Source organism: Rhamphochromis sp. 'chilingali' (genome assembly GCF_963969265.1).
Source record: "Rhamphochromis sp. 'chilingali' genome assembly, chromosome: 11".
NCBI classification, from domain to species: domain Eukaryota; kingdom Metazoa; phylum Chordata; class Actinopteri; order Cichliformes; family Cichlidae; genus Rhamphochromis; species Rhamphochromis sp. 'chilingali'.
Window position 1 is genome coordinate 8474130 of NC_137938.1, and position 14691 is coordinate 8488820.

General features: G+C 39.8%; 2 protein-coding genes across 5 annotated transcripts; one reads left to right on the plus strand and one right to left on the minus strand.

Annotated features, from left to right (window-relative positions):
* Positions 1–5247: 5247 nt before the first annotated feature.
* Positions 5248–9533, minus strand: prss1 (serine protease 1). Of its 3 annotated transcripts, none has more exons than XM_080896120.1 (6): positions 9391–9530; positions 6433–6625; positions 6197–6353; positions 5807–6060; positions 5582–5718; positions 5248–5496 (listed from the first exon to the last, which is right to left on the minus strand). In XM_080896120.1, the coding sequence occupies exons 2-6, from the start codon at positions 6470–6472 to the stop codon at positions 5347–5349; spliced, it is 738 nt and encodes a 245-aa protein (XP_080752246.1). In that variant the 5' UTR covers positions 6473–6625; positions 9391–9530; the 3' UTR covers positions 5248–5346. The 3 variants fall into 3 exon arrangements, with proteins under 3 accessions (XP_080752246.1, XP_080752247.1, XP_080752248.1); XM_080896121.1 differs by having other exon boundaries at positions 6433–6495; positions 9391–9502; XM_080896122.1 differs by lacking the exon at positions 6433–6625 and having other exon boundaries at positions 5249–5496; positions 9391–9533.
* A 962-nt stretch (positions 9534–10495) lies between these two features.
* Positions 10496–14606, plus strand: LOC308406124 (uncharacterized protein). Of its 2 annotated transcripts, XM_080896993.1 has the most exons (4): positions 10496–10609; positions 11297–11611; positions 12271–12696; positions 12804–14606. In XM_080896993.1, the coding sequence occupies exons 2-4, from the start codon at positions 11356–11358 to the stop codon at positions 13652–13654; spliced, it is 1533 nt and encodes a 510-aa protein (XP_080753119.1). In that variant the 5' UTR covers positions 10496–10609; positions 11297–11355; the 3' UTR covers positions 13655–14606. The 2 variants fall into 2 exon arrangements, with proteins under 2 accessions (XP_080753119.1, XP_080753118.1); XM_080896992.1 differs by having other exon boundaries at positions 10498–11611.
* Positions 14607–14691: the final 85 nt, after the last annotated feature.

Consider the following 14691-nt stretch of genomic DNA (forward strand, 5'->3'; position numbering starts at 1 on the left):
GCTAACAATAAAAACCCTGAAAACCATAAATTTCACACCCGAGCCTCTCGCGGCCCAGTACTGGTCCGTGGCCTGGGGGTTGGGGAGCGCTGCTTTAAAGAATTATCAATTCAAAGCAGTTTCTGAATGGACACCTTGCAGTGTTGTAAATAATTTTCTTCTATAGTTTGTCTTAATTAAATAAACATCACTTTTGTAATCAAATCGTTATTCTTTATTTTTAAGTTATATCGCCTTCTCCGGCATGTTTTCGCACTGAAAGGCAATAAGTCAGATTGATCAATAGGTACCGAGTTTGTGTATTTAAGTTAATAAGGGGTCTTAATAAAATATTTTAAAGCAAAAACTTATAATTGTAGTATTTGACCATCTTTAAAAGTATTAAATTATCATCAGAGGAATAAAAGCCTTCAAAATATTGTTAGACCTACCATTTCCTTGTTATTAGATAACAAGGACACCAGTATCTTTGTCCTTTTTTTTTTCCACTGTCTGGAAGATAAGGGCAAAGTCCTGGGCCCTGTGCTTCGTACGTCGCTTACTACATCCAAGATCAAATGAAACATCCAAGACCAAATCATCGCGCTAACTCTGAGCTCGCTATTCCGGTTCCCCGAACACACCTGTTGTTGACGATTAGTATAGCTGGATGAAGTAATGTGAGATCACTGGGTGGCCCAACAGGGGCTACGCATCGATAGTAGAAACATTGATCGGCAACCCTTTGATTGGTCGGCGAAAATGTCGAAGGAGCGCGCTCGGTATTTTTCGGCAGCAGAGCAAGAACTCTTGAGTGAGGGATTTCAGGAGTTTCAGAGTTTAATTAAAACGCAAGGGAACACTGCAAAGGCTGCAGAAGCAAGGAGAGAGGGCTGGCAGAAAGTTGCTGACAAATTAAACTCGTAAGTAATTCAATGATAACAATAATAATGGAGTGGATTTATATAGCGCTTTTCAAGGCACCCAAAGCGCTTTACAATGCCACTATTCATTCACTCTCACATTCACACACTGGTGGAGGCAGCTACGGTTGTAGCCACAGCTGCCCTGGGGCAGACTGACAGAAGCCAGGCTGCCATATTGTGCCATCGGCCCCTCTGGCCAACACCAGTAGGCGGTAGGGTAGATTTATCATATCACACCATATTATCCAATATTATATTACATTATATTATATTATAATATGTTATATTATATCCCCTTTCACATTAGAGCCACAACAGGACCCACTAGAACATGGGAACAAGTAAAAGTGGAATATAAGAATATTCTACAGAATGGTAATATTTATCACTTATATTGCTTGTCGTCTCTTGGAAAGAGACCCTGGAATACTCTGTTTGTTTGTTCATAACAGCAACCAAGAAAAGGGCAGAGCAAAAAAAAAAAGACAGGTGGTGGTCCTGCACCCCCTCGTCAACAAGTTGGTTAAGTGAATAATACCCTCACGGGAAAATCGATATCTCTCTATGAGCACACTGTCGCGCTGAGCTAAAGGATCCTGTCTGTCCCGCAATATACGCTGAATTCTGAGGACTCTCCTTATCAATCTTGCACCTTCCGCAATGGGTTGCTCGCGTAAACGGACAGGATATGACTGCGACAGACTTCCCAAATCCACCTTCGCTTTTATAGCCGTGGTCTCTCATCTTGATTACACAAAGTAATTTACAATTACTACTCTGAAATATGAATTACATCTGTAATAATCACATACATGTAATAGAATGTTAATAGTACATTTCCCTTTTTTAGGAAATGACCTGTATGTATCTGTATGAAATCAATAAAAGGATCAAGTGCTGCATTATCTTTAGTTACAGTGATGTTATTTATTTATGGTGAAACAGTGGTGGAATATCGCTGTTGCTTTCGTATGAATGACGCGGGCATACCTGCGTGGCCGCGATCTAATCCTGTTTACATAAAGTAAACCTGCTCCCCAGCAGGTTTACGCTTACGGCTCTGTTGCTATGACAGCAAGTCCCGGATGGGCTTCGGGGAACCGAACGATCCAGGATCACGCGAAATCGTCAACAATCTAATCCAGCTAACTCACTTAGCGCGGTACGAAGCACAGGCCCCTGATGTTTATGTATCCCACTGAAACCCAAATACTACTTTTATTATTGTGTGATTTAAAAAAAAGTTGGTATACTATAATGTGTGAAAGTATTGAACTTACCCTCATTTCTTTATGTTTTGCTTGGAAAATGAAGAATATCTGTGGAGATCTACTGAAATATGTATATTTCAAAAAATATGAATGGGAAAGACTGAGTTTGTACGATTGCAACAAGTTTGAAAATCAGTATTTGGTATGATCGCTTTTATTTTACAACACAGCTTAACCCTATAATGCCTTTCTATCATATTTAATACATGGGTTTCTGAGACTTCTATCTCATCAACATGATCAATAGTTGATATAATTTCAAAATGTTATGCACAAAAGTTCTTTTTGTCTAAAATTAACATTTTTGTTAACAAAAAGTTGCCAATCTATCGAATGTGATACAAAAAATAAATCATACACAACATGATATAGGAAAAAAAAAAGTTTTGTGGATTTTGTTATAACGATTAATAAACATCTCAGTTCCAAATAATTAGAAATTTCTTTCTTACAGGGTTAAACTCTCTTAGACAACCTTTATTGTCTGAAGACGTCTTCAGGATTGGGCTTCTTGAAGGACATTCACAGCTCTTCTTTGGCTGTTGACTTCATTTTGTTCTGTTCTCAGGATGATTCCACACTGCATCAATAATGTTGAGTCTGGGCTCCGGGGAGGCCTGTCTATGGCTGATAGTGTTTCATTTTTTTGTTGTATTTTTCTATCCAAGTATGCTTTTTCTGCGTTGGCATTATGTTTGGGATCATTGTCAATTAGATGCCTTTCAGATCGTATTACATGGTGCAACAGCTATATGCTAGCTATATACTAAAGGTGTTATAGTGTTTCACAACCAAATAATAACAGAAGAACAGTTGATAGTCAAACAAATTGCTGCCATTTTAAACCCACTGTGACAATCTGTTATCTGACCAGCGTGTGAAAAGACATCTGGTTGATAAAGGTCAGTGCTTATAATCTAGGTTTAGTCCTACCACCAGTCACATACACTTCATTTATAAAAGATTTGAATTAATGATGGAAAAACTGTATAATTATGTAGCATTATATTTTATTTTTTATTTAACCTTTATTTAACCAGGAATGTCCCGTTGAGATCAAAGACCTCTTTTTCAAGGGAGTCCTGGCCAAGAGGCAGCACATTTCAAGACAAATACATACGAACAAACAAAGTTAAAATTACACAAAACAATTACACATTATTGAGGCAGCCTGTAGGCCTTTGAGTTTAGTTTTAAAAACATTTAAAGACAACAATTCAGTTAGTTTCCAGTCTTTCTGTAACATGTTCCACGAAAAAGGCGCAGAGTGGACAAAGGCTTTCTTACCCAGCTCTGTGCGGACAAGGGGAACAGACAACAGCAGCTGATCATTTGAGCGCAAGGAGTAAGAACCACTATTTGTCCTTGTGACCAAAGTACAAATATAAGGAGGCAGCAATCCAAGCATAGCTTTGTAAATAATACTCTTATACTCTTAGTGTCTCTTCACAAAGAAGATACAGTAAGTGAGAGACAAGTATAGTGCTAAACAAATGTATTAGACTAGACACCTGCCATAAAGATAAGAAAACATAAAAAAAAAATTTTTTAAAAACTGTCAAAAAAAGGTTTACATTTTTTAAATTATTTTATTATTTAATAGGAAAATATTTAATTGAACTCCTATTTTCACACATTGTATCAAATTTGACCCCGCACAAATAAACCAAGCATCACATTGAACCACAAAAACACGTTTTCTGTTCAGAAGTACAAGTAAATGAGTGTAATGTGGAATCTCAATAAAACAATAATAATGTGCTTTACTATTTTTTTTCTGCATTTTTGTAAAACTTTGAAGTTGAAAACTCATGGATAACGACAATAATTATATTTTAGTGGAAACAATACAAGTTTGATTAAAGAGCTTGAGCATACTTAATTCACCAGTATGTGTCAAAGTCAAAGTCAACTTTATTTGTCGATTCTGCCACATGTACAGGACATACAGAGAATAGAAATTGCGTTACTCTCAATCCCTAGATAAATAGCAAATGAACATTTAAATATATTTAAATATAAAAGTGATTAAAAATGCAAGTAAAATAATTAAAAAGTAAAAATTTAAATAAATACAATTTTACATATAACAAGAAAGCTATACAATATACAATATAATGGGTAAGTGACATTGAGTGTAAACCAGGCAGAGTAGTGCAAATAGGCAAATAGTGCAAATGGAGATTTAGTAATGTACGGTAAGAGAAAGTGTAACAACAAAGTCTTATGAGGTAATGGCAGTCCAATGCTCCACAAAGTGACTGGTAACTGGTGCAGGCCAGTGAGTGAGTCAGAGAGAGTGTGTGTGTGTGTGTGTGTGTGTGTGTGTGTGTGTGTGTGTGTGTGTGTGTGTGTGTGTGTGTGTGTGTGTGTGTGTGTGTGTGTGTGTGTGTGACAGAGTTCAGTGAGACCGTGGAGGAGAGAGGGGAGAGGGGGCAGAATCGGGAGGGAGTTAAGCTTCCTGACAGCCTGATGGATGAAGCTGTCCTTCAGCCTGCTGGTCCTGGCCTGGAGACTCCGCAGTCTCCTCCCCGACGGCAGCAGCTTGAAGAAGCTTTGCATTGGGTATGTGATGTATGTGATGTGTGATGTGTATATATATACTGTGCTGCCTGTGGATCTCTTTGGATAATTTGTTTTTATTATCTGTTTATGAAAAAAATTCCAGACTTACAGACCAAGAGTGTAAGACTGTGACTTCAATTTAAACATAAAATTATTGTTTTCTATAAAATGTATACACACTGCTGAATTAAAACCAATGACTTTAGAAAACTTTTATAGAGTCATTGACCAAAACAAATATTAATGTTTATAAGGTTAATTAATGCATTACCACTAAGTGATGAATGAAAAATTACAATTTTATTTATAAAGTAATCAATCTATGCAGCTCGCTGTGGTCTTAAATGTAAAGTAGTTAAAAAGAACTTAATTAAATCTTAAATACTAAAAAAAAATATAATTTTCATTTTTGAACCACTGTCTTATGCTAATTGTTAACAACATGTGTGATTATGATTTATCTGCTTTACTGATGATTCTTGTCATGATTTACCCAACAGCACAAAACAAGGAACAACATGAAATGATGTTGACTATTTATTTATTTGAATCAGATTTCATAGTTAATTATACAAGAAACTTTAGTTAGAAAACTGTAGTTTCATTTAGTTGTTAGCCATGGTGTTGTTGATCCAGCTGTTGTAGTTGCAGACCTTGGTGTAGACTCCAGGCCTGTTCCTCTGAGCACAGCCGTAACCCCAGGACACAATACCCTGCAGCCGGCCATTGCACACGACGGGGCCACCGGAGTCACCCTGAGGCACAGAAAAGACAAGTGTGAGCAGAGGTGTTCTGAAGTTTGGTTTGTCCTAAAACAGTCAGGATGGCTTTAGCTCATACCTGGCAGGAGTCCTTGCCTCCCTCAAGGAATCCAGCACAGAACATGTTGTTGGTGATCTCTCCAGGATAGGAGTTCCTGCAGTCTCTGTCACTCAGGATGGGGGCATTCAGGCACATCAGACGGTCAGGGTAGTTGCCTAGAAGGGGCGGGAAAAAAGTTAAAAGTTATACAACTCATACATCAACATTTACACTTTTTTTTCTGAATGTGTGACTTTGACTCACTTCCACTGGTGCTGGTGTTGCCCCATCCAGAGATCAGACAGGAGGTGCCGGCACTGGCACAGCCAGAGGGCAGGGACACGGTGTTGACGTAGCTGTTCAGGGTGGCGGGGGTGCTCAGCTTGATCAGCATGATGTCGTTATCCAGGTTGTAGCTGTTGTAGCTTTGGTGACGAATGACCCTGGAAGAGCTGATGAACTGCTCAGTGCCCTCATTGACAGCAATGTTGTGCTCACCAAGGCGCAACTGGATCCTTCTGCAGGGAGAGCCAGAAGAGGAATGTATTCAAGTAAAGTGTCTACTTGTTTGGTTAGTATGCCCTTTTAGAGGGGTTAGCAGCCCTGCGTGCATTTTTTCATTAGATTAATTTGATGAATGCTCTCTGTACTTACGACTGGTAGCAGTGAGCAGCAGACACGACCCAGGAGCTGGAGATCAGGGAGCCTCCACAGAAGTGATAGCCAACGTTCAGAGAAACCATGTAGGGCACAGAGTTCTTTGTGCACTCATAGCCTCCAATGATCTTGTCATCGTCAATGGGAGCAGCATCTGCAATACAGAAGGAGAGTTCCAGTGTTAAACTCTCTGTTCAAATGATCAAATCGAGAAATTTTGTGCAAAGACTTACATGCTGCAGCAAACAGGGCAAGGAGAATGAAGTACTTCATGTTTGTTTTCTGTGCCTGCAAATCTACACATAGCAGAGGAGTGTGCAGCAGCCTTATATACAGATGTGCAGCCCAGCTTCACAGCTCTTTATCTCAGTCATGCTCCCACGTATTTTTCCATGTGCCATGCACACTGATTAAATATTAGCCCACCTGGGAAACAGCAGCATGTTTAAAGATAAAAAATATATATATATTTTTTTCCTTTTACTTATCACATCTTGCTAAATTGTCACTCTGCAACATGTTATGTTTTATCCTACATGAGCACTTTTAAGATCACTTCAATGACGGTTTTCGCTGACACACTATGTACAAATTACTGGAGAAATATTTACTACAACCTATTTAATTTTGCCTAATTTTATTAAGTTTGTAGTTAATCATACTTTTTAAAAACCTTTTTGTGCCCAACAAAGAAACCAAGAACAAGTCAACATGTTAAAGTTCAGCGCATGAGTGTGACTTATACAACAGTTTTTAGCATGACATGTAAAGTTTTGGTGGGTTTTTTCCCCTCTTCTTTCTTTCTTTGTCCCCCCCCCCCCCCCCCCCCCCCCCCGCTCTGCTAACACAACATAACTTCTTCCTGTCATCAGACATGTTCACACAATCCAACACAGATTCTTGCATTCTTTGATTTAAAGCCAATGCTTTACAGTAGGCAACATTTTTCTGATAATAGCCATTTGGTTTTCAGGTGCTTTTTTGCTTCCTTGGCATAATAGCATTAGTTAACTCCTCCCAGTAAACAACACACTCAGGCTGAAGGCTTTTGACACTCACAGTCCAGTGAAGCTTTTACAGTAATTTCACCTGACAGCTTTTAAAATCCTCCTTAGGTTTTGTTTTTTTTTTTATTAAAAAAAACAACATTTACTTTCCTTAACAGCTCCATCCTCCTCATGACCAATCAGGCCATTTAACATGTTTTTATAGAGAAACTTAAAATGCCACTTGTTATGTACACGTTGCTTGTGTTAAGTTGGACCAGCATTTTGCCTAGGAAATATTCCTCAGAGGTTTTGGTTCATGATAGCATGAAACAGATTTGTCAGCTGCACATCCATGATGTGAATCTTCCTTTCCCCAAAGGTGCTCTACTTCATTGAGATCTGGTGACTGTGTTGATCATTTGAGTACAGTGAACTCACTGTCATGTAGAAGAAAACAATTTCACATGATTTGAAGTTTGTGACATGGTTTGTGATACTGGTGGAAGAAGCTATCAGAAGTCAGGTGCACTGTGGCCATAAAGGCAGGCTGTGGTGTTTAAACAATGCTCAGCTGGTATTAAGACCCCTAATGGGACCTGGGGTGGTTTTCTGCTATTCATGTGCATTCAACATGTGCATTCAGAAATGCTCTTCTGCATATCTTGGTTGAAATGACTGGTTATTTGATTCTGGCTGTTCTCCTGTTTCCTCTGACATCAATAGGACACTGCTGCTCATTGAATATTTTCTTCTTTTTGACTATTCTCTGTAAATCCTAGAGATGGATATGCAGAAAAATCCTGCAGATCCCAGTATGTCTGTGAAAACTAGGTCTAACCTGTTTGACACCAACACGTATGCCACGGTCAAAGTAACTTTGACCTTTCTTCTGATACTAAGTTTGAACTTCAGCAGGTCGTCTTAACCATGTCTTACATGCTTAAATACAGGGACGTGCAGAGAGGTTTAAAGGGGCGGGTGCTCAAAGTTAAAAAGGGGCACATTGAACCATGCTGAATAACAACAACACACATTCATCAAGAATCTAATATGGGAAGGGCAGGGCTGTGTTGATCTGAGACTGTAGACATTAAAAAGTCCACAGGAGAGATGGTAGCTGATTAAACAAGTGTCATGAGATAATAACAAAATGCAAAGATTGGTGACAGCGCTTGGAACCATAAGGCAACGAAAAACTGTGACATAAACTCGGCTCTGCCTGTGAATCACTCTTTGCTTCTCTTCTTCCTTCCTTCCCATCATTTCATATATCACTCTCCACTTGCTGTCTATCTGAGAACAAGGCACAACTTGCTATTGCAATAAACTATAATCTAATTATCCACACCTAACAACTCTTGCACTTAATCTATAATAAAATGATGACAGAAAAATGTTATAGCACTGCCTTTAGTAGCCTCACACAGCTCCTACTGTTTCCTCCTCATGTCCTTACCAGCCATGTCTGCACAATGTTATATCATGAGTAATATTTTTTTAAATCCAGCTAAATAAAACACACACATGCACACACAGTGACATTTTAGACCTTCTTCAGAATACTGTATATACTATGGGCATCCTTACATTATTATTTATTACTAGAGCTACAATAATAAAGCAATGAGGAGGGGGAAGTAATAAATATGAAATAATGTATTTATGATGATTCCATTTGTTTCACTATCCACTCTGTGCAGGGCAAAGCTTATTACATTTTTAAACTGTAGAGATACAATCTTTTTACTGCTGTAAAATCCAACTTTTGTCTTATTTAAAATATAAATCTAATATAATCTGCTTCTTAATGTATGTTCTTTAAAATACAGCGTGTGTTTTTTAATATATTATAATTATAATAATTATTATGTGGACATGCATATTAGATCGTTTTTTAGTGAAATATAATCCCTCCAGAAAGGCAGGAAATGCCCAGAAACTTACTTTAAAACTAAATATGTTCCCTAAAACGGTGACAGAGCTACAGACCCATGACAGCCTTACACAGGTAGCCAGCAGCTATGACCAGCACTACTTGTGCAGTTAATAAAAGGACAGGTAATGTTTGTCGCGCTGTTGCACACACAGCACGCTCGTTTGTTTCAGTTCGTCAGTTGCAACAAGACAGCTTACCAACGTGTACGTAATAAGCTAATACTCCTGGGTGCTATACACTACAGTGTACGCTGTACACCTACTTACTGGGTTTGTCGCATCAGTCTGTGTCTCTGAGTTAACTTGTGTTTCTCCTACAGCTCCGGACCGCAAAAAATGCGCGTGCTCTTTGTGAGCTCGTTCCCGGCTCGTAACCAGCGCGTTCTGCCGTCGAGGGCGATCATTGGTTAAATGTGATCATGTGACTGATGCAAGCCAGATCCTTTTAGATTAGATTAGATTAGATTAGATTAGATAGAACTTTATTAATCCCTCGGGTGGGTTCCTCTGGGAAATTCGATTTCCAAAAAAGCACAGCACCGACAGAAGTTACAGAGTTACAGAATATTATATATATATATATATATATATATATATATATATATATATATATATATATATATATATATATATATATATATATATATATATATATACACACACACACACACACACATATATATAAATACAGAGACAATATAAATAAAATATACGAAGGGGATAAATAGAATAAATAGGAATAAAAATAAAAATACAAGTGAATTGCACATTTCAAGTATTGAGTCTATTGCACCGTTGACTATTTAGCAAAACTATGATTAATAGTTAAATATTATTGTTGAGGGGCACAGACAGGACTCCGCACGCACACACACATAAAAAAAATAAATAAATAAATAAAAAAAATTTAAAAGTTGCCTCAACAAAAGGGCACTTTGGGCACTCATCAGGAAAGGGGCGGGTGCTCAAGCCCCTCTAGCCCCCCCTCTGCACGTCCCTGCTTAAATACACTGAGTTGCTGCTATGTGATTGGCTAATTTGACATGTGCGTTAATCAGAAGGTGAACAGGTTAACCTAATGAAGTGGCAGGAGAAAACAAAATAGCTTAAAACAAAATAGAAAGGGCAATCACAATAACAAAGTGTAATATATAAAACTGTTCGTACTTTCAGAACTGAGAGTTTTCGGGAGTTTATAAAAATATCATGAACGACACAAAGCAGAAAACAACAGAGACGTTTTATTAATAAAAGTAAAATTAAAAACCCTCCAAGTCATCTGTATACTGTGTGACATCGCGATGTGCCTGTCCATCATCGTTAAACGGATGAATTGATAGCTCTTCAGCTGATTGGTCCTGAGCTTGCACCTTCAATGACGTCAACAACAAGCGACTGTCCTCGGTCTGTTTGTCGGCTGCTGAGCTAACAGCTGCACCGATTGTGTTTTGGTTTGCTTTTGCCTCCCATGTGCCCTTATCATGAGGTAAGAAACACAACAGCGTCAGCTAGCTTGTCAGTGGGAGTTCCGACAGAGCTGCCGCTCCACCTGAAGCTGCGGTAGCCTGTTAGCTTAACAACTAGCTCCATCCCAAGACCAGCACCTAATGTATGCGGAATGCGCAACCATTGCGGATGTGGTGCAGAAAGAAATGCGCATCGATGCGACATATCGCAGACGTGGAGATTACAGGGGGAAAGCAAACGTAGCCGTTCTGGTTCTCGACATAGTTGTAAGCAGCATTTTTTGATGGATTTCAGACCTGGGAGGCGATCCTCTGCCCTGATGTTTCGACTCGGTGTTAAACAAGTGGACGTTTAGATACAGCACTCAGCCTTCTTCTGGTGTTTTACACACTGCACTTAGGTTTGCATTAACATGTCAGTACTGGTGGAAATGATAGAAATGGATTTTAGAGGTTGGAGCTAGCGATCAATCAGACAATGTTATTTTGTATCTCTCTACAACAATGATTTAAGCAGCTTTAATAAATGTGCTAAAGCGGGTTTAAGACTGCTTTAACTTTACGTTTCCTGAGAACCACCTCCCCCTCGCACTTTTAGTGTGTGGCAGCTGTACCCTTAAAAGGTTGATAGTTATGTGTACACAGAAGAGTTGTATTGTCTTCAGCAGTAGGTTCACCTCTGCTTTGAACTTTTGTTAATGGGGCAGAAGCTGTCAGTATCAGAATTGGCCCGCCAGTCAGTTCTGCTGTAAATCAGGTCTGATCCATGACTGAGTACTACGAGGAGGGGGGGCTGCTGTACGAGCAATCACCTCCCATGCACATCAAAGTGGAGTCTCCGGAGGGACCCTTTGGGGGGGGAGCCTCAGAGAACGGCTTCCCCCGGGAGGATGAGGATTCGGAGGGCAGCTGCGACCAGAGCAGCGGATTACCCGGAGGACTCCCCTTCAACGTTGTGGTGGTGCATCCAAACATCATGGCACCTGGCATGTCCTCAGATGACCTTTTGTCCATTGAACAAAGTAAGCATATTTGTAACAGCAGAGATTCCTGAGGCACTCTATTGGTCTGAATTATAAAGATATTGATTAAAAGTTGTAAAAATATAAAAGAACTGGAGCAATAGAGCAAAAAAAAAAGAAAAAAAAAAAGAAAATACAAGCTACTGTTGATCAGATGAAGACTGGGTCGTTGTTTTGTTTTTTATCTGCAGTTGTTTTATATTTTGGCAACTTTTATTAACTATCTTTATAATTCCAACAAACAGGAGTCTGTTTGCTTTTATGCTGTTGATTTGCCCTGCTGATGAGCACCTGTTTAGAGTAATTCTAAACATGTGCATGGCACATGGAAAACGGAGTTCTTTCTTTTTATCTTTTTTGTAAACCAGCCTTACTCCTAATGGAAATCCTTGTGAAATTATTGTCACCCTTAGTCAGCAAAATCATCTGGATTATGCAAAAACTACTTTTTATTATTGTTAGAAAATGTGTAGCTACATTTTAGTGATGGAAGAAAATTCTGATGTCACAGGGCTCAGAGGTTTGCCAAGAGTTGTTGTACTTGCCCATGTTGTTGTTTAGCACAGTTAAAATAAGACTGCTAAAGCTCTTGACACTTATATTTATATATTTATTTTTTTCTTTCCCATTTGGCTTTCCTCTCAATTTTCTCTTGACAGACCGAGCTATGTCAGCTGCACTGGCTGCTGGCGGCGCAGGAAAAAGAAAGAGTCGCTTCAGCGGAGCGGAGCTTGAAGTGCTGGTGTCCGAAGTTACTCGGTGCGAAGGAGAACTCTTTGGTCCGGCAGGGAGGCTCCGGCGACGTGAAAGAGAGCGCATCTGGGCAGGGATCCTGGAGAGAGTAAATGCTGTTTCCAGAGTCCCGCGAACCCTTAGAGAGGTGAAGAAGCGCTGGGATGACTTAAAGAGGCGCAATGGGGGCAGACTGGCGGATGCCCGCCACCGCAGCTGTTACCTGCCATCTAGCAGAGGGACCTCAATGCTCGGGCGTCCTTCTCAGCCAAGCCCCAGGCTTCAGCAAGCCAGACAGAAGCAAAGCACCAGACCAAAGCCCAGTTTTCCATGCTTCGCTGACTCTGATACAGGTAAACTGTTGTCTGAGAACTGGGTTTCTTTTTAGATTTTTAAATGCAACTAATTTCAACAATGCTTGTGTCCATTTTTATTAATAAATTAACTAATTTATTTTCAGGTGTAGGAATGGAAGGATCAGAGAGAGATTGTTTGGAGAAAGATGAGGACAATCTTGAGCGTGACAGAGACATAGGAGAACCTGAGTGTGAACCTGTAGAGAACAGTATGGAGGACAAACTGGGATTAGGCCTTGGTCTGGGAATAGGACCACCCCCTCCATCAGAACGATGGCTGCCACCTTCTCCTCTCTACAGTGCTCCTTTCCTCAATGGTAGCCCGCAACCCAGCAGTCCTCAGCCATCCCTTGGAGCACAGCAGGGTCCTCTTGAAGCCCCTCCACGGAGTTCCTGGCTCGAAGATGAGCTACGAGGGTTGGGGGAAGCTGCAATTCAGCTTGGAAATCGGGTAGAAAAGAGTCTGCGGGAGTTTGGCGAAGGTTTCAGACAGGACATGAGAACACTTGTCACTTCACAAGAGGCATTAGCAGTCAGTCTACAACAAAACAATGTCCTCTTGCAAAGGCTCTTAGGAGTGCTTGAGGCCCAGCAGCAACCACAGCCACAGCAACATCGTGTACAAGCGCACCAATCACAAACACCTCAGCAGCACTTACAGCCACAGCCAGTTCAGCAGCAGCTGCAGCACACAGAATCACAACAACAGCAAATCGAAACACCACAGCAGTCACAGCTACAGCAGTCACAACAACATCAAACACAAATACAGCAGCAACCACAGGTCAGCCAGCATTCAAATAACCAGTCATCTGTAGCTGTTGTACCTGCACCATCATCCCCGGACATGCACGAGTGCACTTTTTCCTCCGATCCACCCACAGACACAAATGGAAGTATGCAGCGACCACGGCGAGGAAGAGCTGTTGACCACAGACGCAGGAGACGGCGCTGAGGAGAATGTATTCAGAAACTCTATAAACTGCATACCATCTGTATTTGATGTTTCAAAATGTGACAAACAAATGATGCTCTTTTTCTACTGACAGTATTTCAGTAACAATAGTTGTTTGGAGTGCTATGCCGTACTCTGGATCCATCTCGCACTTAGGTTTGTATTCAGACAGGACTGAAGCAGATATGAAAATTAGACACTTGAGATCATAGGTGGCCTTAACATTAGATTGGTTTCTCAGACATGTGTACATACTCATGTTCTAAAAGACTCTTAAAAACAGTGACTCTGTTGAGTGGCAACTTCACTCGTGGACTTTAAGAACTCAGAAAAATGACATACTGTAGGCAGTGATGTTCAATATGCATGTCTCTGTACATGGTTTGCAGCAGAGCTGCAAAGCTCAATGATGCTCTTACTAGTTCAGTACTGACTCAGCTCTCCTGATACACTAACCATGTTGTCATAAAGTACCTGTAACCTGAACCTGCTGTTATTACCATATATTGTAGCTATACAGCCATTGTAATTATCTGCTAATGTATGCTTGTGCTTTTCAACAGTTTTATGGTACATAATTTTCCAACTTTGGTTGGACAATAAAGCTAGACTGTGTTCTGTTCAGTGCGTTTTGAGACAAAAATGATGTATTCAGAAGAACCGAGACTTTTTGGGATATATTTAAAAACAAAAAAGACACCATGACAAATACATCACAGTATGTTTTGGGTTTAAAATCCTATGTTTATGGTTGAATTTAAAAGCATACATAAGTATGTAGGAGCTATTTATGGTAATCTTGCATGCAGTGACATGGATGTATTTGTAAATAGTTGCAAAGAAACAGATTATTGCCATCACTTAAGTAGTTTTGCACAGGCTATATTTTGTAGATAGCTACTGTTCTGATGAAATGTAACTAAACTTAATAAAAGACAGACATGGACTCCAAATAAACCCAGCCAATCACTTGTGGATTTGTCACCGCATATAAAAATAATAAAATATCAGAGCTAATGTTGAAAAGTTAAGCTGAT